The sequence below is a fragment of the Pyxicephalus adspersus genome, chromosome 5 (assembly GCF_032062135.1).
Source record: "Pyxicephalus adspersus chromosome 5, UCB_Pads_2.0, whole genome shotgun sequence".
In the NCBI taxonomy this organism is placed as follows: domain Eukaryota; kingdom Metazoa; phylum Chordata; class Amphibia; order Anura; family Pyxicephalidae; genus Pyxicephalus; species Pyxicephalus adspersus.
The window spans coordinates 9,922,535-9,949,397 of record NC_092862.1 but is presented as its reverse complement, the minus strand read 5'-3'; the positions used below and the strand labels follow the sequence as shown (position 1 = coordinate 9,949,397).

Genomic DNA, 26,863 nt, shown 5'->3' with positions numbered 1-26,863 from the left:
CCAGGACAAGAAAAGGTCTGCCACCGCACATTGTTATGTTACCTCTATGCTGCTGATGGTCACTAGACAATCGCATAACTTTTATAGAAATTCAACAAATCACTCAAAAATCAAATCAATTCAAAAATCACTCAAAATCACTACAATGTTTTCCAGTTGTCCCCTTCTTCCTTTGCTGCATTTGCACATCCAAATAAAAGTTCTGTTAAATAGATAAATTATAGAAAGGATGTCATAACTTTAATGCCCGTCATTTTGTATGGTCTCCCCATTTATGATATTTTTGGTAAAGGTGCCACTCGAACAATTTTTCAAAACTGTAAGTCAATATACTATGACACCTATGCAGTACCACAGAATTCCAGTGGATTTCCCAGCTCCTTTTAGCCGGCCGTACCACCAAGCACTTTTCAGTAACCATCCAGCTGTTCTTGGGTGGTTACTAAAAAGTTGGGTCATGATGCAGAGTCACTGGACAGCTGGGGCATGATACAAAGATGATGGAAAAATAGAACATACTAAAGGGGGTCGCATTAGGAAATTGAAATGTTGCCCTGCCTACTTTTTGACTGGCACAGTTTCCCCTAACGCAGCTGAAATGCTTTTGCAATGGTGCTACCCAAGACTGAAAGGATAACATGTTTGTTTAGTTCTTAGAATGTCATAACAGCAAATTTATTTGCCTTATTTCCTCATTTCCGCAAAGGTCTCTGTGCAGCCAATCCCTTGCAGAACCAACACTATTCCCCTTTACAGTGCAGCACTATTGGTCCTCCATTGGTAGGGAGCACAGCGAAGGCCTGCACATAGGTCATAGCTAGGATATATAGTGCTGACCTCCCTGCAGGAGTGAGGGTAAGTGGTTTCTATCAGACCTAAGCTTATATGTTTAATTCATGTTGTATGAGTGCAACACCACTGCAAGGTTTTCTTTTTTAAACCTAAAGTTCAGCTTATTCCTATATCTTATTTCTCATAAATTGCAATTTTTTTCCACCTGGAGTGACTCCTTTTATTCTGCACTACTTACAGGCAATATATTTTTTTTTAAGTTTACAAATAAAAAAAAAATATATAATTTGTACAAATATTTTAGCTGATTTGCGAGTGAATTATAAATAAATAAAAGCTTACAGATTAGGAAGTGTTGAAAATAGTGCATGGTTATGAAAACACTGTGGTATGCTTTGGCGAATGTGTCCTGCGGGATTTGGAAGCAGCAAGGACACAAGGAAGTCAGCTTTCTCCCTGCACTATAGGAATCCAGATATAGCAGGTCCACATTCAGTTACATAAATGAAAATAATTAGGTCAGGAGAAAAGAGTAAAACCAGCCTAGGTGGTTGTATTGCTGGAATGGGGTAATAGCCAAAAAACAATATTTATTTCTACTCTGATAGTACAGAAGATTATTTTGTCCATGAGAGGGATTTTATGAAATACTGTACTAGATAGCAGATATAAGACAAAGAAATATGGCTGACCAATTGACAAATTATATAATGCATTTGTTATAGCCAAAGAATTATTTCAATTATGCAAAATCCATGCAGAACCTATTTTTTTTGTTTCATATTAGCTAGAAATAAAAAAAAAGATGGAAATTATATAAATTATCCATTCAACATATTTGAATGCAATCTGTGTAGTGACAGAGCTATAAACACATTCAATATGAACGGAGTCGGGTTTGTTGGTAAAACATCAACAAAACAATATGGCATAGAACAATACCAGCACACGGCACAAAAACAAGGAACTGCCTGCTACTGACGGGTCTAATTTACCGCCATGAACCCATATTTAGTAGTGATTTGATACAACTGAAGTCTACAAATTATAAGGTTCATCAAAGTCTTTAAAGTGGAACCAGGGAGAGCTGCCTAAAGTCTAAAAAAATATTGTTATTTTAAAGGAAACCTGTCACATATTGAGGTACTACTTTACCACTAGCTCTATCTTCAGACAAGTTGCTGGATATTCATGTTGACCCTGTTCATTCAGCCAGCGCTAAACAAGTAAGTTGAATTTTCCAAAGGGCAACAGTTATAGCATCTTTATTATCTTATGACAGATTCCATTTAGACTTTCAGTGTATTACTTTAGTAACAGCTAAAGTGCACGAGCTCAGTAGCAATAAGCAATGTCACATGAGAGAGTAATGATGAGAAGAAGAAAAAAATAACACCTGGTTTAGCAAATTCTTTTATTTTTAATAAATTGGATTAGCCAGTAAAGGGTATCACTTGAGCTTCAAAGTTTCTGCAAAATGAGGTTTTCAAACTGGATTATTAATGTACAGAAGCCTAGATACAAAAAAAGGCAGAAGTATAGCATATTTGTTTTGCAGCGCTAGCTTCACAAGGTGACTAGATAGGAAAGTTACTTGTGTGCACCATGCAAAAAAAAAAAAAAAAAAATGTTAATAAACCACATAGTGATCAATATTTTCAGCACAGAGACAGATGATCAGATGTTAAAGCATTTAGCCATCATCACTAAATGTAGCATAATCGGTGACTTCCTGTAACTTCCTACCAAACTAGCTAATATCAAGTGTGATTTTCTTTCACATATTATATAGCTATCTATATAATATCTATGTGTGTATGTATATAAATATATATATATTTTTTTTTCTTAAAAGGAAATCTTTCTTGACGGCCCAACTATAAATCAGATTCTTGTTTAGCACATGCCCAGTCTGTAAGCCTAGTCAGATGGATTTGTTATGATGATCTTAAGAACCAGATTTGATTAGGAAAAGCTTCTTTGGTTGTCTCTTTGGCAGCGGTTAAATGGTAAAAAAAATTCACCTCCGAGAACAGCTTTGGCCATGGGTATTATCTTTAGAGTAATTGAATCGCTGGCAATTTAGATAAAAAATGTTCATGCTTGAAATGTTCAAGAAAGGTAAGAGAATCTTTGTGATACATTTGTATCCTTCGGGGGCAACTGGACTGCAAGAAACTCGCAATGATCAGAAATATCGATATATTTGTAACATAGTTACAAATAACATACGGTAGTTAACATAGTTAATAACATAGTTATTGCAGCAGGTCATTTCCTACTTACTCCTCAAGTGACAATGCCTTAGCCTTTTATCAGGTCATTCAGGAGGTGGCCATAAAACTAGTGACTAAAGGTGCGTACACACTTCCAATTTTTATCGTTCCAATCGAACGACGAACGATCGATTGGGCAAAAAATCGTTCGTAAAAAAGTAACCAACGACGCCGACGAACGAGGAAAATTGTTGGAAACGAACGACCGGACCGGCGGATCGGATTGGACGACGATCGTTGAACATCGTCCGTTCACTTTCCTGTCGTGCACATAGTTCCTCTATCGCTTAAACGATCGTATCTATTGTGTGTACAATATCTACGAACGATCGTGTCGTTACCTCTATGTGCAGGATCGGTGCTATACGATCGTTCATATATATCGTGCAGGAACGTTCGTCGTTCGTTTTCCAACGATAATAATTGGAAGTGTGTACGTAGCTTAAGGGCAATGCGAAAGGCGAGGTCGGCTTTTGAAAACATTGAGATTCTGCAGCAAAAGGAACAGCGGTCAGTTTTAGTAGTTTTATTTTCCTAAAAGTTTTGAGATAAATGGCTATAAAACTAATTGTTTCTACCAAGAGTAAAACAAAACCTATTTGAAATGACAAATGTGAAAAGTAACAATGTACCTCTTCTCCATGGTCACATTCCTCTGGATGAACCAAAGGCCAAGAGATGTGTGGGAGAGTGTGACACACATTTCCTGTGCTGTATTCTGTCTGCCTGCACTGCAAATTGACAAGTCAGCCAGCTGGGCTGTGTGACAGGGAGCCACGAGTTGTTTTTCTTGGCCACAGCGCACAAAAAAAAAAAAAAAAAAAAAGATAAGTGTGGCTCAGGATACACATCCACTTGCCCAGACTTCCTCCTCTACAAATAATTAATGGCACACTCTAGAGTCAGGGGGATTTGAAGCTCCGATACCTGCTAAAATTAACACAAGACGCTGATCTTGCTTTGCAGTCCCACACTGTAATGAGCTAATCCCAGATGGTTCGTATATGTTTGTGGGCGGAAAATCAAACTCATGCATTAGTCAACATGATTAGTAAATAGCATTTGTTTTACATTATTTAAACCTGCTCTGGACAAATGACAGGATGAGGGTAATTGTAAGGAGACTTGAGAGATATTATATACAGATGCTTTGCAAGGAGATCTACTGGATTTCACTGGGGATTTAAAAGAAATAATACATTATCAGCAGATTGATTTAAAGTTATAAATGGCCTGTCATTTTCTAAAAAAAAAAAAAGTGAAATTACCATTTGTACTGCATAGTGGTCACCCCCAGGTGTTCAGCATCTACTAAGAATGGCCTTCATTGGCCAAATGGGAGGTGTATGAGCTGCAGCAAGACTCCTAAAGAGTGAATCTAGGTCAGTGTTTGAATACGACAAACACAGGGTGGACAAAAGATCTGGGAAGTCCTTTTAATAAATAATATTGCTGTCACTTTAAGCTTCATAATGTACTAGGTTGTGTACTGGAATTCTGTGCCTGGGAACATTTAGACTTTTAACACTGAGACAGCAATGACAGCTCATGCAAGGCACGCCAAACAGACTGGAAGAATGCACAAACACTTTGTGTCACCTCACATCCCTGGGGCAGGTAAGAATAAAGCACTGAATTCTGTTTACCTGTAAAGAATCCAATGGCCTACATTCTGGACCAAGACTTTCATTGCCTATTGTGAACTTTATGAAGGGATACCTTGTCATCCCTGAGCCACATTAAGCAGGAAGATCACTAAGGCTGCATTTGCACCACGAGCATTAAGCTTAGCATGCATTGAAGTGCATTAAATGAAATGTATTGACATGGATTGTAAAAGCACTGTATTGTAAGTTTAATTTACCATGTATTTAAATGCTATTTTGTTATGACTATTACATGTCCACATGCTTCTTGTTCCAATTTTGGTTTCCGCTTGGACTTGTTGCATGACTGTTGGGATGAGCTTATTTTGGCAAGATTTTCTTCTCCTCCTCCTTTGTTTTTGCACTTAGTACTTCTCAAGTATGTCATCTGAAACCGCATTGTATTGGACAGCACTGTGTAATAAGATGGTTCTTTATAAACATTATTGGGAAAATGTTAAGTACATAGGGACCAACCGATTCTGTTTCTAAAAACTATAAGAAAAAATCTACAGCCTGCACAATGCATGATGACATGTAACAGTTACTATGACAGTTTGTCTTTAATGAAAAGTGTATTTACTGCAGAAAAATTCTTCAAATGAAAACAAAAATATATACAAATGTATTTAGCAAACATATCTTTAAATATTTGTTTTCAAAAGCAGACAAGGAAAGAATTAACAACACAGAGAGCCAATAAGGTTATGCTGCAGTGAAAACATAAACAGGCTGATATGAAGATAGAACAGAGTAACAAAGAGATTGCTCATCATTGTGCTACTTCTGCTTTCACTGTCCAGTCATAAACTCTGGGATAGACAAGATCTTTAAATAATACCTAAGTTTAGCAAAGAAAAACCCTAGTCTCCTACCCAACAAGACCAAACCATGCTGTGCAAATCTCATGACTGGCTAGAGTTCTGCTTGAAAAAGCATATACAACGATCAGGGAAATTATTTTAGGCCACACTGAACATCAACGTTATGTTACTATCCTGGCTGACTATCCAAAGTCCTGGTGGTTTAACCTAACCGCTACCCTCTACAAAACATTTGAACCTTATCCTACACACATCCTGTGAATGCTGCTTTATGCATTAACCTTTTGAAGAATCATTGATGTGAGTTTCTGTAATGCATTATCTGCCATCACATTTTTTAGAATGACTTTGATATGATGATTTTATAATTGACTCCTCACTCCCACATCAAATAAAATCATTGCCGAGTAAACAAAACTCCCTCCATAATAATCAGCAGTCTTATGGAAAGTTACCTGTCAAACATTTTTTTCCCGTTTTTAGAGTCCAAGTCCTTCCTAGGAGAAGACACAATGGATGACTAGGACCTGATTTTCCTGTCTTCTGGTCCTTTAGACCAGCGGTCACTAACCGGTAATAATATATATAATAATATATAATATTTTGCATTTCTTTAGTAATACCAAAGATAATGCAACTAATGATATTAGTAACAATAGTAATACTTCACTTAACTGTGAGCTGATAAATGAATAGGAGCCTTCACAGTCCTTGTCAGGCACCATTAGGAAGATCATTATTTTACAAATGTATTTATCTTTTTAAACAAATTCATATTAATGGTCCACGGGATTTAAAATTATGAATTCAGTCCGCTGCTTTAAAGCATTCTGACCGCTGCTTTAGACTGCCACTCCCATGTTTTGTCTTCCTTGGTTCCTCTTTTCCCCACTATATAATGCAAACACATCACATCTGGTGAGATTGTCCAGCAGGGTGCTGCACATTGCCTCCTGAAACAACCACAACAGCCTAACCAGTACCCTAATTCAAGCAGTAGTCTGGGTCTTGGGAGAGGTTATAGGCATATCAAAAAGCCTTTCTAGCCATTGTTACTTGTTTTCCAGATATCTCCAGACGAGATACAGGTAATGGGAACAACCTGATCCCATACAATTATATATTTTGTATCTCGTACTGTTGTATTTTCAATTGTTTAAAGCCTTGGCTGTAATGTAAAGGTTACTTAAAATTTTCTTTAATCTGGTAAAAGAATAAAGAATAAGTAAGAATAATAAGAATGATAAGGTAAGAATGATACAACCATGTAAACCTGCCAATTGCATTATTTGTGTGCTATTCTTGGTGTATTCTACACTACACTGAATTAAACACATTTTGATTTTACATCACCTAACTTCTGCTTTTCATGGCTGACAGCATTGCTCATTACAACCACGCTCGTCCAGCAAACCACTAAAAACCACCTGCACTTCCCACAAGCAAATGGCAGTGTCAGGCCAAGCACAAAGTAGAGAGCATCTAGTGCATAAAAAAAAAAATAAACATAAAAGTAACAACCCCCCAACTATGCTTTATAATCTAGATTATGTTAATTGGATGAAATGTTGAAACACTACCTAAAGTTTTTCTACTTGGAGATAGTGTAAATCTTCTCCAAAGCTGATTGGATGAGGGTGTTTCCCTGAACCCAGCTACTGCTGCTGATGAGCTTTATTAACAGTTCTGAGTCTGCCAGCACAATTTCATTTTTATTTGCTTCATGCCACACAAGAATTTGACAAGGGTTTTAGACAGTAAAACCCAACCAGTCAGCAGCAGAAAATGGGGACAGGTGAACATTTACATACACATGTCCTAATTTATTAAGGCCCTCTAGGACTGGAGAACATAGACTATCATTGGTCCAGGATTGGAATTATTTGCCAGTTAATACCAACCAATGCACCACAACCTCAATGCCAGTTTGAACAAAGCCTTAAGCAAAATATCCCCCACAGCTTGTCCTGACCCCCGCCGACCCAACTTTGACAATGTCCCACATGTCCTCTGCAACCAATAGATCACAAGACGAAATACAAAAGATTTACAGGTAGCATTGCAGAGTCACAAAGGGCTATCCAGTCATTTGTGGGTAATCTATTTAAAGGACTTCTCTTTGAAGACATTCTGGAAGACTGCAAGTTTAACCACTGAAGATTGTAGATTTTGGAGCAGGGGTCGTGATAGTAGTTGCAAACCTAGCTCCTTTCACTGCCTTTAATCCAGCAAGATCTCAAAAATTTTAAAATCAGCATTACATGGACCAGAGCAAATAATTATGGAAGTGACAGTTTTAAAAGAATTCTTCATAGGTTGTGCCACTTTTAGGTATAACATATTGCTTTGACTCCAAGCAAAGTTTATGTTAAGCCAAGCAAAGGTTATGTTAAGCCTGCACAATGTAAAAAAACTTCTAATATCGCTGCGATTGTACAAAAAGATAGACAACAAACTGTTTTACTAAACTGTGCATCATCTTTACCTAGTGAGCTTTATCCGGCTTATCCTTAACGTCTTGTCCAGCATTTGTCAGAGGAGTCACCTTGGGGAAATATTACGCAGAGATCTCTGGAATGTGAGCAAATCTCAGCTGACCAGCAGAAAAAATGTAAATAGTTGTTTAATATTTTCATGATGATATCCACATATGGCTTACATACCTACCAGTGGAAACTTTTGCTACAATGTTCAGTTTATGATGTTAACTGTAATCCAGTCAAACATCAATTATGCGTTCAGTCTTGCTCAGCAAGCTATCTATATTAAACCAAGTAGATCACATTTATAGGATCACCTTCAATATAAACCTGTACAAAACTCAGGCCAAAGTATTCTCTGATTAAAGCATTGCATTTTAAGGTCACTGCAACCTGCACTAAAGGCTTTAAATAAACATCATGCAAAACTTGGCTCTTTTTTTCATATAGTAGCAGCATACTGCAAGCAAACAAAATAAAAGGGATGCCCTTTTCATGAATTTATGCACAGCTCATATAAAACACTGTTTTGGACCCTGTAGATGTCAATAGCCATACTGTCCACAGCATAGGCTGGCTAGTATGTGCAGCCTGACATATACAGGTAGTCCCCTGAGATTTCTTAGTGCTCAGTCCTTAATAAGTGTGTCAGATGTCCTTAACCCGGGGATTACCTGTACATACATATGTTTCTTTTTGAATATCAAACCACAGCTTGCTCCAGAAGTTAGAATGTCTAGGCTCCATAAAGTTGTTTTTTGCTTTGGTTGTGATTAACTCACAGTGAGGATTTTATACAGTAACTGACACAATGCTGCCTAATATTATGTTGAGACAAACATCTTTTCGTATTGCATTTATTAAAATAATGTACATGTTCCAACTTACATACAAATTCAACTTAAGAACAAACCTACAGTCCATATCTCTTATGTAACCCAGGGACTACCTGTAATATATATATATATATATATATATATATATAAAAAAAATATCCTTGCAAAGGGTACCCAAATTGTTACTTTTCTGTAGACCTTTCTTTTTATGCACTTGGGTATAACTTTATTATATTTAGTATATATTATAGTTAGTACATATAGCAAATCAGGTGCAATTTTTCTATAGCTTTTTTCCTATGGGATTGCCTATCTGTATACAACATGCATTTCATAAATATTATGATAAATAATATGAAAATTGATAAAGTAGTTCATAAATTTATAGATATATGCACAAGTGCAAGGTTTATAGATAAATATGATCGTAGGAACAAAAGTATTCTAATACCATTACAGAAAACCAAATGGCTTGCAAACTGCTCTAACCTCAACCCTAGTGAACACCTCTAGTACAAACTAGCATGCGGATTGTTAGCCTCAGTATGTTATTTTGACAACAAGTTGCTCACTACCACACTATGCCACTCAGAAAAAATAAAATACTAAAGGAAATTCAGTTTATCAAGGGAGCTGTCATAAATACGTGACATCACAATCAGTCATTTTCTATGGAGATATCCAGGTGTCTTGCAAAGGGTCCTGTCCTTTACCCTACAAAACACCTTTGGGATGAACTTAAACACTGACTGTGAGCCAGTGCTCTTCATCCAACATTAGTTTGTGACATTGTAAATGTCCTTTTTCCAAACTGGCACAGACAAAACTTTTGTGCAAAGTCTTCACAAAAAGAGGTTTTCATGGGAGGACCAAGTCCATTTTAATATCCATGCTTTTGGAATAAGGTACCCATGAAGCTCATATCGGTATGAAGGTAAGGTATCCACAAATGTATAATATATCAGTGTTCTCCCCAGCCCCTTTAAGCCAGGGACACCATTTAGCATTTTCAGTACCCACCTGGCTGTGGTCACAATACAGCTTAAAATAAAATTCTGGGAAAAACACTGTATATGCGTATGCTATTTTAAAAAAGAAGAACATCCATGCAGCTCCTAGAACAAAATAGATCACCAACAACACTGTGAGAGAAGCATGTCACAGCATAAACACTGCAGCTGATTCAGAGCCATACTTGAGAAACTGTTACAACAAAATGCAAAACAGCTGCAAACATGATATGTTTAGCAACCTTCTGTAGAAAATGGAATTCAGTTACACAATATGCTTCATTGCAGCAAAACAAGCTACATTTAGTATGAAAGAAAGGTTATGCCCTGATACATCCAATACTTTTATGTATTTTCTGAACACTTCTTACTGATGGTACAATTGGCCTTACTCACCAGTTAATCTGAAAGAATTGCATTCTCCAGGCTTTCACATTTTTTGGAAATTTTTTTATAGTAAATGCCAATGTTTACCAAGTACCCCATTATGTGGGTAATGGGTTTATTACATTGGTTCCATCCTTCCATTAGAGTTTCTAAACATTGACAAGAAACTAAAGATGGGCTGACTAAAATAATTCTCCCTAACTGCAAGGATGTCCTGCCAAAGCAAAAATGGCAAATCAATCAAGAAAAAGGGAAGAAGTTATTTTTTTCTAGGCAAATAAAACATCTTGGGTTTAAAGTGATTGCTACTATCTAGTGGTTGTGCTGCAAATTATGTTGGCACTTTACAAAGTTATTAACAATGATAATAAAAAAAAAAGGATTGCTAAAGAGCTGTGACAGAAGGTAACTATAAAACATTCACAGCAGTTTCTAGCACAAGTAGTTGGCAAAATAAATAGCTTTGAACACTTACAAACCAACCCTGGAAATCCCCTTACAAACAAAACTAACCTACATGTACAGAAGCCAATCATTCATTATTCAGAGTAGCAATGCATTTCAGAAGCTGCTAAGATTTATATTTTTTTCCTTTTCCAGGCTAGCACATTTGTGCCCTATTTGTGATATTTACTTCACCGTGGTACATGCAAAAACACATTACCTGTTTCACATGAGAATAAAGCAATGTGTTTGAATTGACACAGCATTGTGACACATCGAGGATTGTGTCAATAGAAACATGAATCCTATATTGCTACACTTAGAAATGTATCTGCAACACAAATGCCTTATTTGTCACCAACGGCAGTTTTGGCACCCTAGGCCATGGCCTAAAACAAAAAAAAAAAGCATCTGCCTGAAACCCAAGACCCACTTTGTTTGTACAAAATCTCACAACGTAATATTATTAAATAGTATTTATATAGTGCCAACATATTACACAGTACAGTACATTAAATAGGGGTTGCAAATGACAGACAGATACAGTGACACAGAATGAGGAGAAGACCCTGCCCTGAAGAGCTTACAATCTAATAGGAGTGGGAAGTCTCACACTATAGGAGGGAAGATGTGAAGTGGTAGTGAGGGGGTTTTTAAGAGACAGAAGACGGGTAGGCAAGTTTGAAAAAATTAGTTTTGAGTGCTCTTTTAAATGAGTAGAAAATAGGAGCAAGCCGAATAGGACAAGGAAAACCATTGCAGAGAGTTGGGGCAGCTCTAGAAAAGTCTTGGAGCTGTGCATGTGAAGAGGTTATCAGTAAAGAAGTCATTAGTAAATCATTGGAGGACCGAAGAGTGGCTAGGGGGGTATTTTTTTATCAGGGCAGAAAGGTAAGTGGACAAGAACTGTGGAGGGATTTGAAGGCAAAGCACAGGAGCTTGAATTTGATTCTAAGGTGAAATGAAAGCCAATGAAGAGAACTACGGCGGGGGTGGAGTGGTGGGCAGGATGGATAAGTCTGTCTGCAGCATTATAATAGTAGTAATAAGTAAGTAGTAATAAGTAAGTAGTAATATACGCCTCTTTAGGTTTCTTGGGCACCACACAGCATTGTGGAATGATTTGGTGGCCCTTCTAGAAGTCAGAATTAGCATACTGTGGTTTTGGGGATTTGCTGAGTTGCAGCAAAGAATTGGAAAAGTGCAGGTTGAGAGCTAGTAAAGCTCCGGCTTGCAAGTTCCTTTCACTTATCACCTAAACTTTGAGTGCAGGCAAAAGACATATGTGAAGTTTTCACTGAATCAGAATATTCAGCCCATCTACAAAAAAAAAAAAACACTCAAGCAAAAGCCCTGGCATCAAATACTTCCACTCCTAAACGTACAATGCACAGTCCAAGTGTGCTGCCCAATGATTTCCACTGGAAGGGAAAAAGAAATCTTTTTCCAATTTCCTTATGAAAGAAATTGAAGAAATTCCACTTTCCTAATACAATAAGGAGAAAACATTCCACCTATTATACTCTGGAAATATTGAGAGGTCCTCTGTTTAGTCATTAGGTGACAGGCAGACCTCTCACTAGTAGGACAACTAGTAGATTATTAATATTATTTTGGGGTTCCAAATGACAGACGAATACAGTGACACAGGAGAAGAGGTTGTGACACCTCTGCTAGTCTTCATTTAAAGTGTATGAATACCCTAACAATTTACTTTTCTTAGTTGCTTACTTTTGGTCTGTTAATAAAAAAACAAACAAACAAAAAACCACTGAAAAGGGTTTTATTCTATTTGTTCAAAAATCCTTTGCCACAGGAATAAAATCTTCCTGCTACATTGGTGATAGAAGTGTTGCAGGGCTGGACAAACTACTCCTGAACAAGCAACTCCACTGTCATGGGTGGTACAGTATTAAATGATTACTGCAACTGAACATAGTTGTGATCATTATTCACAAAGAGACCCTTGGTATGTGTGACTACTATGGGGAAGAAAACTACAAATGACTGTGATCAAGGGTAAACTGTACATATGTCTGAAGAGAATGTCTGGGTGAAAAGTAGACAGTAAGTAGGACTGTTTCTGAGGGTACCGATCATTTCTGGAACTGGATTTTTTAAAGATCAGGTCTGACTTAGAAAGCCACAGACCTGATTTTCTACTGCTGCCTATAATGGGAAGATTGGATGCTGTTTAGCTTCAGTATTGCAGTGCAGCCAAATCAAAAGTATGGGTTCACTTAATTACTTCAAACTGTACTAGGTAGCTTGTGGTTGCTTCAGGAAAATCCATTTTGTAATGGGATCAATAACCAATATAAGTGAAATGACTACTTGTCAATTTAGGAAAGGGAAAGTGAGTTCACTCTTGCCATATTTCTCCAGGATTGATCAGATAAAATCTCTGGGGTCTCGTTCTCATGGTGTCCGGTGCTGTCAGTCCTTTGTAATTAACAGCCTGTATCCTAATGAACACTAACCCGGTCCACAAACTGAAATTATTTTGTTTACCAGTACACATTTCTAGATCACCCAAAATAAAAAAAAACAAAACTCTCTAAATGATGATTTTAAAGGAGCAATCAGCACATATCCCTAGGGTCATACAAATATGCTTTGATGTCTGCAAAAGCAATAATGCATGCACTGGACTGCATTCTAGTAAATTACTCCAATGATTAGAGGGACACAGGAAACAAAACTGCAAAACCAAGATGAGAGCCGTTTGTGACATTTGTGAATAGGAAGCCTATGGCAAGGCAGGAGACTCGACTCTTCATAACTGCAGATAAGTAACATTTACAGATCCTGTCCTGTGGCCTGTGACAGGAGAAGCAGCAAAATAGTGAGCTTATCTGTGTCACTTCCAACCATTTTCCTCTAACAGCATGGCCCTTGTTAGATGGCCACTGCAGCACAAATTGGGTACACAATCTACTCCCAAGAGCTCTGCTATACAGCAAAAGAAGGATGCCGACACCAAATAAATTCAAGTAACTGCTGCATAAAACAAAATAAATTTAAAGTGGACCTACCAACAGAGATTATAAAGGCTGCCATTGCAGACCTGGTAATAGATCATACAGCTTGCCTGGTTTGCCTTTATTAAGCTGCGTACACACTGCCAATTTTTGTCGTTGGAAAGGATCTTTCACGATCCTTTCCAACGACAAGGGACTGTACGATGCATGAACGGTGCTGTACATACAGCACCGTTCATGCTCTATGGAGAGGGGAGGGGGAGAGCGACGGAGCGGCACCCTGCTGCGCGCTCTCCCCTTCACTTTCATTACGATCGGCTGTCGTCCATCGTCCGTGGATCCGGCAGGTCGGTCGTCCGGACGATGGACGACACCGACTGTACACACGGCAGATTTTCGCCCGATAATTGGCCGATGCCGATTATCGGGCGATAAAAATCTGACGTGTGTACGTACCTTTACCTTCTGAATCACTGACCCAGAATGAGGATGCAGCTCAGGTGTTCAGCTTAGCTATTTGAATACCTGCTTCAGGAATGACTGAAACCAAAAGTCCAGCTTTACACCCAGGCAATGAGCATTCTCAACAAATGTTTGGCAATGGCAGCCAATATAATCTTCCAGTGTTAGGTCCACTTTAGTGATGGTATTGAATGCAGAGCTGCATTAATGTGTCTTTTAGCTTTGCATGGCTTAGGCACAATAAAATCTGGGTTATATATTTAGTCCTAAACTAAAGCTACCTAATTTAAAGTCTTTCTAAAAACTAAAAAAATACGTAACATTCTTCCACCCTGTTTTCATTTTGATTCCCCACCACATTCATGCACTAGCAGAAATCTTAAGGCGCCTAGACTAAACCTCAATTTTCTTTACAGCAGAACTAAAGCCCCGCTTTTAACATGGGCGATACAGGCAAGTGGTTATTTCAGGAAGCGACAGGGGATGTCCCACCTGCAAAAACTCTTCTTACCTGCCTGATCGCGAACCAGCTGTCAAATTTTGCTGAGCTGCGAATGTGCAGCTCAGTGTTGGTTGCCAGAGAAACCAAGCTATCGCAGTTTGCCTTGCGCATGCTGGGAATTAATGAACTCCTGCGTGCCCGTGCTAGAGTTACATCATCCAGGCACAGTCAATCAAGATGGCAAAGATCATCTTTAGGAGGAAAGAATGAAGAATGTGGCACCCTGAGATAGAATAGCGATTGGTGAATAATAACAGGTTCATTTCCATATTTAAAGCACAACGAAGCCTTGAAAGCAGGATTGCTTGGTGATGCACTACCTGAATAAGTTGACATGTTGATATTTATTCTGTCTTCCAACAATCATTCTTAAGAGGTACTGTAATTCACTTCAAGGAATAATTACACATACCATCTCTCAACCATCACCTTCAATAAAAAAACATTTCTCATTACAAGGATACACCTCTAAGACAATTAATCATTCCATTGATTAACTAACGACCTCACAGAAAACATCCATTACATTTTCTGTTAATTACAAAACAGCACCTCATTCTAGCACACTCGATTGTTGAAAGAGCAAAATGGAAAAGTGAAGTAAGAAAAACAACCAACTACACTTCACCTGTCAGTGAATAAACACCGGTAAATCCATACACGATTGGCCGATTGGGAATGATGCACTTTGTGCTATGATTTTGTTAAATAAGTCTATCAGCGTGGTTCTCACTTTCCATATCTGCTGTGAGAATCTCCTCTATAGATTCAGAATCACTTTCTTTTCCGCCATTAACTTTTCTCCCCATACACAATCAGATCGGACAAAAAACATTTTTATAAATTGCAAAAGTACATACTTCATTGCAGTAAAAATAACTTTATTTATTGAAACCAATTTATTGAAACCAATGAAACGTTTTAATTCTTTTTTTTCAATGTAGGTGTTTGTTTTGTCAGTGTGTGCATGCTGGAGTGTCATAAAACAATGAAAGGCAACACACAGGCAATGTGAATATGTGCCAACAAATTTGTATTTAATTTTTTCCAACTAGAAGTAGTCAGTCACATTGAACTGGACTTGTTCTTCTGGACATATTGCAGCCTTCCAGGATGTTTTTAGAAAATAATTTCTTCCAATCAGTCAGTAAACTCTCTTTGGAACTAATTTCCTATATGACTGGACTTCATTGGTAAGTGATGGAAGGTTCAACATACCCTACAATTCCAGAGGTAGGCTTAACACAGACATGCAAAGAATTTTAAACTGATCGTACCAAGAGGTTTACACATTTCGTAATTAGATTTTAGGAGACAGATATTTTTATACGTTTATTGTGTTTTAGGCACAGAAATTTTTTTATAAATGCATTTAATCTCCCCCTTCTTAGATTGTAAGCTCTTCGGGGCAGAGCCCTCTTCTTCCCCTGTGTCACTGTCTGTTTCTATCTGTGATTTGCAACCCCTATTTATTGAACAGCGCTAACTAATATGTTGGCACTATATAAATACTGTTTATTAATAATTTATTCTAAATAAGCACCCCATATGCAAAAAACTTTCACTGATACAGTCAGAGTTGTAAGAAAAGATTAATCAAATAATGTATTGTACATACAACAGGGACTGCACTATATTGTTACATCTAGGTCCTGCACTGCATTTATGCAATTCATATCATCACCACACCTAGGTATTTCACCAACTAAATGGCCACAACTTATCATTGCACCAAATTGCTCTATCCAGGTACTGGGTTACATAGTTAGTCAGATTGAAAAAAAAAAAGACATAAGTCAATCAAGTAGTGTTATATTGCATTACGTTGATACATCTAGGTACTGCAATAGATCACTACATGTAGCCATGGTACCAGATTGCTACATCTAGACTGTGCACTAGATTGCTATATTTAAGCAGATTTTATAAGCATATACCAGGGCATATAGAAGCAACAGGTGTACTCTGCCCTAAAACTTGCTGCAGTTCCAGTAGCTTGTTCTCCAGTACTGTCCTGGTGAAGTGTTTCTCAACTGGAGCCATTTATAATATATGAGATATGACAAACCAATGGCAGATTCTAGCAGCCACCCAATAAGCAATAACAGGTCAGCTACTGTCATAGCATTCATATGTCAAAGGGGCAGCTCTGTTGCAGGTGATGTCAATCACATAGATGACTGAAACACTTCTCCTAATGGATTTGCTTCCTAGAATTTCACAGGCTAGCTAAGGAGCAATGTGGCAATGAGATGAACCTGTTTCAGGGATTGCCTGCCTAACATAAGCCTTATAGCCCACCTTGACCACTAATGACCTGTCACCTGTCTGACCACACGCACAATCTTCCAGCTCCAAGTTTGCAGCTGACCTCAGAACCCTGATTCAGGCCAAGATAAAATAAGGGAGCAAATATAATTATTTTACAAGAGCAATTATAATAATTTAAGACTTCAAAGTCATGTAAAGATTAGATATAGTAACTTATTCACCTCCAGGGTAGGTTGGGCTCTCAGCAATCAAATAACCGGCCAGCTTCTACCATAGCCAGCAATAAACACTGAATTCTCCAAACGTATCTATTCCAGAGCCTGGAACAGCTAAGATGTGCTTAGTGGATTCCTATCAACTGGGATGCCAGCTATTTTGCTAAACCAACCTGACGTACATTGCGCATGGACTCCCTTAACACATGCAAAACTACTCATTGGATCTGCAAAATGTAACACAAACAATAAACAATAAAATAAATTATAGTGCTGCAATTGTACAAAGCATTTTCCTATATTAAAAATGGTCAGTAAATGTAAAGCGATTAAAGAACCAGGTAGCTGATATAAAGAACACGGCATCTACAGAGCTCTGTGCATCCCCCTCCCCTCCACCTAACACATTACGTGCCCTGGGTATTGTGCTTACCTCTTCCAGCACGCTAATGGAGTTCCTGCAGCTCTGCAGTCTGGTGGTGAAGCTGGACGTGGTCGGGGAATTGTAATCCTCTGTGGTCTCGGAAATAAACTCTGACACCGAGATTTGATCCGGCATCCTAGCCATGGGGACACAAAAACACAAGCAGATGAGGAAATGAGGGGAGAGAGAATGAGTGAGGAGAAAGAAGGGCTAGGGGAGGGGGCGGGGTGGCAGCAAGCACTTCACAACATACTGTACACAGCAAAATCTGGGAACAGGGGAGGGAGGACAAACCAACCACAGACAATGACTGAAAACAAAAACGCTTGTTCTTTATTAAATAGCTGGGAAGAAAAAAAATAAAATAAAAGCACTTTTTTTTTTTTTTGTATGCTTGTCAGTAAAGATAGCAACAACAGTGAATGCAAGATGAGCACAAAAGAGCTGAAATAGCATAACAGAGCAAACTGCAACAAAAAGAACACAACTTATAAAGCGCCCAGGGACCGTTCCCATCGGTAAGGAATTCTCACTATGGTTAAACACATTTTGCAATCTGAACACTGAGATTTATCTCTAAAGAATGCATTTTTTTTTTTTGAGGTTGCTGAGCTGGAAGCACAGCTAAGACAGATAAAGGTCAGGCCACTGTTGGAGTGGATTGAAGCAAAGAGATTTTGATGGGATTCCTTGAGCCATGTGGGGTCAGTGATGAAAAACCACAATAGTGAGCGTCCATGAGACCCCCCCCCGGGGTGGTGGCGCTGAATGCACCACTATGACAGAGCAGGGATGAAGTAATTGCGTTTGCCTTCTCCCCATCTACAGGGATCTCACGTACACTGGTAGGATCAACTGCAGAGAGGCATCTGATTATCAGAGTTTGCATAACAAGAGGAGCTCGATGAATAATAGAAGTGGACGCTGAGCATAACCATATGGGCGCCTCAAATATGTCACTGTGACAGCAGCAGAGGAAACAAAAAATACCAGTAATGAAAAGATCCCACAACCCATTCACTGCACAGATGTGATGCACGTCATCTCAAACACATAGCAAACAAACATGACCCAAGATCAAAGGATGCCACATACACCAAGGGTAGTCTTCAGACCTGATGGTACTTGTGGTTCATTTGTGACTTATGGGCCATAAGCTACAGCTTTAAAGGAAATCTGTTGTGGAAGCAAGATGTAGGTTGCCATTGCTAAGCCCCTTCTGGTAGCCTGGCTTCTGTGTGCTTGCAGCTGATGATCTAGAAGAAGTATCCAGCTGGTAAAGACAAGATAGACGTCATAGCTGATCTGCAGGCTACTTCTAGGTCAGCGAGGTCCGGGTCACACTTACAATCCTGTCACTGGCGATAAGTCGATAGCAACAGGATCGCTCTTTAAAGCCAAGAGAAATAGTCATCTGCATCCATGGCAGGAGGGAAGGAGGTCTGGCCAGTGAAAGCAGACCATTCAACCATAGGACCACATATTTTAATTTTACCCTATAGGTTGGTTTTTGATATAAACGTTTCCATATTGAAGAGTGAGGTCACTTTTTATAGTACTGAGCCAACTGGGAGACATAGGAGTGAAACATGGAGCATTGGTGTACTTTAACTCTTTTCCATGGTTGGAAACCAATAAACAAATGTTTTTCAACCGGGGTTCCTCCAGAGGTTACTGGGGGTTCCTTGGGCCATGAGCAATTTGTACCTCTCAGGTCAGTTTAACACCAATTGTTTGCTATCTGTAAGGGTGACATTTTTCTCATTGGCCAGCAATGTAAAAGACATTCTTCCCACTTACCACCACACTAATATTAAGACCAGAACGTTATTTAAAGGGTTCTCCATGTTAAAAATGTCCAGAAAGGCGTCTATATATACATATATTTAAAATTTCCACTTAGTTACTTCCTGTTCATAGCAAAGCACGGCAGATATGCAAAGTATGTATACCAACATTAAAGCTTACTATATGTTAAAGGAGCTCCTGTTGGTTGCATATTGGCCAACCTCCCAGCTTCATACGCTGAGAAAATGTTATTCATAGGTAATATTAGGAGTAGGGAGAGAAGTTTTTGTTCTCCTTTAAGCAACCTGCAGGGCCGGAAGGTGCAGGGGTTTCACATTCACTAATGAGATGTATTTTAATTTCTTGTTCCCCTGCAGCTATTAAATGTACAGATATAAATTATGCATTTACTAAGTTGTCACACAGGTATGGTACAATATGGAGAACCCATTTCCTAGAAAGAGAACCGGTTCATCAGGAGTTCATTATTTTTTTATGTAGCTTTAACTGTTTGAGGAAAATCGGCAGGCTAAGCAGATTCTTAGGTGCCATATTCAGCAATGACAATCATATACGGCTTCCACTTACTGCCACGTCATAGCCACACACATATCCAACTTCATGACAAAGCACTCCTGGGCATTATATTCAAACCAGCAAAAATGTCAGTGTTACTAAGCTGATAATTATTAAAGTCATAAAAGAAATACTTGAGATATACTAAGGTGTGACAACACATGCATGTGATACTGAAAACTACAGAAACCATGAATGGACTCATGTGATATGTGTTGGCAATGCCTAGCAGTATTATTCCCAGGATCCAGGCAACCAAAAGCCTTTTCTTTTACTGTTGATAGAAATGTTCCCATGAACCCTAAATTTGTTTGTTGGTTAATTGGGGGGATTGCCGGTCTCCAGATTTGTTAACCTCTACAAAATGCTCCGGGAATATACAGGCAGCACTTCATTCATGCCAAACCAGTAATGTCATCATGACAGATGGCAACCATTAAACATACATGAAGAATGGCACTCCTACTATAAGGAATATAATGATGGAAGGCTATATCCAGCAAAGGTAATTAGTATGTTAGGACAGCCATTATAGGATATACACACATGCAGGGACACCATATAAAAAAGATTATTCCATGCATAATGAGACCTTGGGTATTGATCGGGTAAATTGTCCACTGGCCCATATTTAGCAAAGGCAATGAGATCTCTGGAGTTCCAAACTCCTTCCGCCTCCCCATGGCCATTTTTGTTGTCACTTATTTTTGTAATTGTACATTACAGGCAATTCAGCAGGAAGCTGAGATGATAATTGGCCCTAAGTCACTGAAGCATTGAATCATACGGAGTACAGTCATGAGTATGGGAGTTCATAGGCTAGATTCTAACCAAGAAAACAGGAATGAGTCTACTCAAACCCCCCTTTATCCTGACCTACTTATACTTACCTTCTAAGAACTCCTGCCTCGCTCCATCTTCCATTGCAGCGCCTGCAAAATACTACTTGTTGGAGCTTACACAGGGGCAATGGCATTTCTCTCTGGGTCATGTCACAGTATTCAGGTTTGATGATTTGGTACCAGACCCGAAGTTTGAACTATCGGGGGAGGTCACAAGCTCTGCAGGATGCACCAAATATTATCCTACAAGGACAGCACTAGCTTAGCCTCCATGTAGATCTGCAGTTGCCGTGGTGATGCACACGTGACCAGCTATGACACCAATCATTTGAAGAATGAAAGTTTGGTGGAGAGTGGACATACGCTCACTGGCAACGGTCCTAAATGTTGCATATATGTTGATGTGCTAGTAGGCTGAATGTATATGAAGTCACTGCAAAAAAAGGACCATAGCATGTTTATTTACAATTATTTAAAAAGAGATTTTCTCTTTTTTGGTAAAGAGTTCAATTTGTGGGGTTAGTTCCGATTCAATAGGTAAAGTGGTTTTATATCTGGTGTAGCCCCACTGCAATCGGCTGCCACGTTATTAAATGTGGTTAATAAGGCAACAAGCTCAATCCCTATGTTCTAAAACAAGCATGTCATGCCACATGCTTTCAATAACTCTTTGCACCCCGGACTGATCTCTGGATAATAAAAGCTACACCTCCTTCAGCTCAATATTTCAAGTGACTCTGGCATCCAGAAACCATTACAAAGAGTCCATTTAAAAGTCCACCCCCTGACCCACTTATATTCCTCTTCGTTCCCCTGATGCACAATACCCTGCAATTGTTTCTCGCTGGAGCTTAGACAGGGGCAAGGGCAATAACGTCTGTCATGTGACAGTATCCAGGCCTGCCATTGCTCAACCTCAATCATTTTGTTTTAAACAAAGCCATCGGGATAATGTATAGAAAGGTTCACATGCCAATGACATTGCATGCCACCTTCCATCGAGCTAGCGTTAAAAATTCCTCAACGTAAAAAGTGACTAAAATTACCCATGGACTCTGGTTGATAGATCACTCACTGGCCACATATATATCTATCTGGTCCCTGGCACCAACTCTGCCATGAAGGCTTGCCCAGTCACTGTAGCAGCATGACAAGCAGACAATGGATGAGGAAGATTATCCAATGTCATGTTATTTAGGCAGCATCCCATCCGCCATTCAAATCATGCAACTACCTTCCGATATCCGGCTGTACAAACTTAAAGCGTACCTAAACTCAGAATTTTCACTTTACACAAAGGGTCGTCTATGTAACAATTCTGTTTTCTTTTTTTAAGCGCAACACCCATTTAAAATAAAATAAAATAAAATAAAATAAAATAAAAAAAGGTGCAGCACCGCCCCCTAATTCTCAAACGCCTAGGCAATCGAGAATGAATGGGGGCACATAGCCCGGGAAACCTACGTCACGCATCCTGAGGAGGCTCCTGGGTGCTCCTTCCGGGCATGTTTAGGCATCTCAGGCATGCGCAGAAGAGGCCCTTTCGTCAAAAAGAAAAACAATTGCCTTTTTGTAACCACCGAGGAGACATCTTTGGCATTGGTCAACAAACTCAATCAGTTTTGGACGGTGCCCATTTGTACAAGTCAGCTATACCATCTTGCTAGATTTTTAAGCAAATGCATTTTTAATAATGCCAACCAACAGGGTCAAACCACTTGGTAAATGCTAGAACTTAGGTGAAGAGATAGCAGTGAACTCTTGAAGGTTCTAGGTGTTTCAATACATTGGTATTAATAAAAAAAAAAAAAAAAGTCAAACATTCAGTCAAGCAAGATAAATCATCTAGCTGGATTTTAAGCAATGAAAATTTCGAGATGCCAACCAGCAAGGGTAGGACCTCATTGTAAAGGCTGGAACTCAGGTGGGGAGATCCCTGGAGAACAACCATGAAAAGTTCTAGGTGTAGCAACCAGCTAGAATTGTTTGAACATCTCACACAGTTTTCGATAGTGCCCAACTGGTACAAGCTCAAACAAACAAGGAAGTAAAACCATCTTGCTGTATTTTAAACAAATACTATTTTTGATGACGCCAAGCAAAATGCTAGGAGCTCAATGTAAAGGCTGGAACTCAGGTGAGCAGATCTCACAGGTGAAACCCCTGAAGGTTCTAGGTGTATGAGGTCGCTAGCATTGGTCAAAAAATCTCAACCAGTTTTGGATGGTGCCCATTTGTACTAATCCATCAACCAAGCTAAACTGTCTTGCCTGATTTTAAGCAATGACAATTCAGATGATGACAACCAACCGGGTAAGACTTTACTGTATCAGCTGGAATGCAGTTGAGGAGATCTCGGCAGTGAAGCCTTTAAAGGTTCTAGGTGTATTAACATGCTGACATTGGTCAAAAACCCCAACCAATTTTGGATGGTGCCTATCTGTACAAATCCATTAACTAAGCCTTAACCATCTTGCTGGATTTCAGCCAATAAAAATGTTTTATAATAATGCCAACCAACAGGTTCTGACCTCGTTGTACCATTTGGAATTTAGGTGAAAACATCTCAGAATTGGAACCCTTAAAGGTTCTATCTAGGTGTATCAACCTGCCGTCATAAGTCAAAAACCCCAACCAGTTTTAGATGGCGCCCGTCTGTTCTAATTTTAATGTTTTTCTGGATTTTGATGTTGCCAACCAGCAGGGTCAGACCCCATTGTACCATAAGGAAGTCAGGTGAGGAGATCCCAGCAGTGGAAGGTTCTAGGTGTATCAACCAACTGGTATCAGTCAAAACCCCTCACCAGATTTAAATTGGGGGGGGGGGTTGGGCGTCAGCAAAATAGACAAGCCAAAAAGTTGGCATGAAATGAAACACAGCGTCTGACACATACATGAAAAAAAAGTGCGGAAGGTAATAAAAGGAAAGACAAGCAACATACCAAGAGCGTGGTCTAATTAATGCCAGAGGGAAGATGAACAGAAAAAACGAGCACAGGAAAGTAATGTATGTTATGTATGTAATGTATGTAAGTTATGCGTGGAAAAAGGCAACTTTTACATACCAGAAAGATGATCACAAGGCAGGAAAAGGTGCACAGTATACATGACAAAAGGATGCTACATACACGAGTAATACATATTGTCCATAGAAAAGCATGATGCACCCATTCTATAAAGAGGGAACAGATTGGAAAATACATGGATCCCACGGATACATACATGAGAGGACGATAAATAAGAATGTAGAACAAAACGCATGTTACATATGAAAAGTTGGGGGGGGGTAGCAGAAGGGAGTGGACAGAAATTGCATTTATAGCGGATATACATGCCAAGAACATGATCATACAAAGCCAGCTAATATTTGAAAAGGAATGATGGAACACACACAAGACCTTATCACAGAACATATACATGCATATAAGAATAACAGTACACATACATGTATCTAACGAACAGTCACAGAATGACCAGACATGTACATAGAAGAAGCAGCTAGACATACATGTAGGAAAGAGCAACACCAGGCAAGATGGCATCATGCATACATACATGTATAAACGACAGCACACACACGTCAGGAAAAGTCATACAGGAAAAGTCATACACGATAAGATGACCGTATACATATATAATAGGAAGAGCCATACATGAATGAATGAATGACAGGACACATGCATATATGTCAGGAAATCTCATAGAAGATGACAGTGTACATATAGGATAGGAAGGGCCACACATTATAAGATGACAGCATGCATACATACAAGTCATTGGGGAGTGAAACATACATGCATACATGTCAGGGGGGAATAGCACATGATAGAATGAGAATATGCATACATACATGTCAGGGGAGAGTTATACTTACCGGTATGTATAAATGTTGGGAGGGAGTCACGCATACAAACATGAACATAAAATGACAGCCTACATATATGACAGGAAGAGACACATGCATGAATGGCAGGACACAGAGATACATGTGAAGAAGTGTCACACATGATAGAATGACAACCCACATACATACATGTCAGGGGGGTCACACATGATAGAATGACAACACACATACATACATGTCAGGGGCAGGGGTGTGTACATACATGTCAAGGAGATACAGAACACATACAAACATCTGGAGCCACAGAAAACATACATGTCAGCAGCCGACCAATGGAGAGCTAGCCATTTACAAATGACTAAGGATACACATGTATGTTACATATATGATGAGGACAGTACAGTCAGAACATACAGAACACATATCAGCAGAATGGCAGCACATGCATGTGAGTTAGACATGCACATATGAGGAAGTCATGTATGACATGGGCAGTACATACATGATGAGGTCACCACACATAGGATGTACAGAACATATAGTGGGCTCGGTCCATAGAGCCGCACACAGGATACATACATGTCAGTGGGCGCAGCACTCTCTGTGTGTGTCACTCAGTGTCTCCCTCTCAGGGATATTCACCGCTTCATTCACCTCCAGCTCTGCTCCCCGCAGCCTGACTCATTCCTCCCCACCAAGAGCCGGACCATTCCCTCAGCGCTGTGCGTTCTATGGCGGCTCTCTGTCCTCCTCACACACCATCCAGCCCGCCGCCTGGCTGCCAACAGGGAGCGCGCACCGCGGGGACACAGCACCGCCGCACGGGAGCGCGCCCTCTGCTCCGTCCCCTCCTCCTGATGGGGAGAGCTGAGAGAGGAGAGCGCGCGCTCACCTGCCTGACAACAAGAAAGAGCGGGAGGGAGGATGCGCGTTCTCGCGAAAAGGGTCCTTCATTCACTTTCTGGTCACATCCTCACATAGCTGTGTGCTGGCTGTATAGACACTCATATATCATTCTATATAGAGATGTGAATGTCACACAATACCTCCACGCAACTATATACTGTATGTAAACCCCAGATATTATTATTATATATAAATATAGATGTAAAATGTCCTAATAAACAAGCACATATTCTGTATATATATTTATATTCATGCCCCGGATCCACTCACAGACTGTTGGTTACAGTAAATAGCGGACATAGCCAACAGCAACCACTGTGCAGAACTGACTTGGGGCCCCTTCTTGGCTGAGAAGGGCCTGGGGCCCTCATTCGATGTCAGACATTGCACCTCCCTGGTTATAGTACCTATACAGTCCATACATTATTCCTTGTTCACAATGCTTTCCCCAAATTAAAGCATATTCAAAGCCAAAGCATACCATAGGTTTGGGAAGGGTTAAGGGTTCCAGATTATATTTTGGGGAAATTTACCCTCACTTCCTGTCCCAGAGAGGCTCCAGGAAGTTAAAGGAAATCTGTAAAAGATGAAGGGAAGTCCTCTCCTAGGGTGACTTAGTAGTTTAGATATTTTCTTATGTTTTAGTCAATAAAGACATCAAATCTAAAGTAATATATGAAAAATGGGGCATTTTTGATTAATATTTGGCCTATATGTTGAAGTGTTCCATAGCAACCACCAGCCATGGCAGCTCCCTATGGCGGCTCTGCGGGTTGTTAGTGTTGACATCGCGAAGAGCTCCCATTGGCTTGTAAGGGAACGCTCCCTAACAACCACCAGCCATGGCAGCCCCATACGGCGGCTGTGCGGGTTGTAGTTGTGTTAATGTTGCGTGAATTTCCCATTTGCTTGTAAGAGAGCGCTCCCTAGCAACCACCAGCCATGGCAGCCCCGTACGGCTGTGCAGGTTGTAGTTGTGTTGATATTGCAGAGAGTTCCCATTGATTTGGTAGGGAGCGCTCCCAGCTGAACATTGGCTCTGCCGGTTGATAGGTGCATGGCAGTAACCAAGTAAATAAATTAAAATGAAGACATTGAGGCCTACTCTGTTTATTATTGTGCACTTCGTATTGTGTTAAACTACATGCATGATATAAAGCGTGCACATTTGTGTTTGTTTTGTCATAATGTTTAGGTATTAGAAGCCCTTGGAAATTTATGACAACTCACACAAGTGCATGTTTAGTGCATTTTTAATGCATTTTCATGCATTCAAGCCAGTCCTTAAGCGCTACCTCTGGATACCTACTATATGCACACATACCACTCAAAGAAATATGGCTACTGGACAGAGAGC

At 39.5% G+C, this 26,863-nt stretch overlaps 1 protein-coding gene across 1 annotated transcript in view; it reads right to left on the bottom strand.

The window, feature by feature from the left end:
* ASAP1 (ArfGAP with SH3 domain, ankyrin repeat and PH domain 1) overlaps positions 1–26,863 on the bottom strand; it is a gene marked incomplete in the record, with an annotated part of 158,430 nt that overhangs the window by 98,668 nt on the left and 32,899 nt on the right. The window contains 1 exon segment of the mRNA XM_072410648.1: positions 17,560–17,686. Coding sequence (XP_072266749.1) covers positions 17,560–17,686 — 127 coding nt within the window.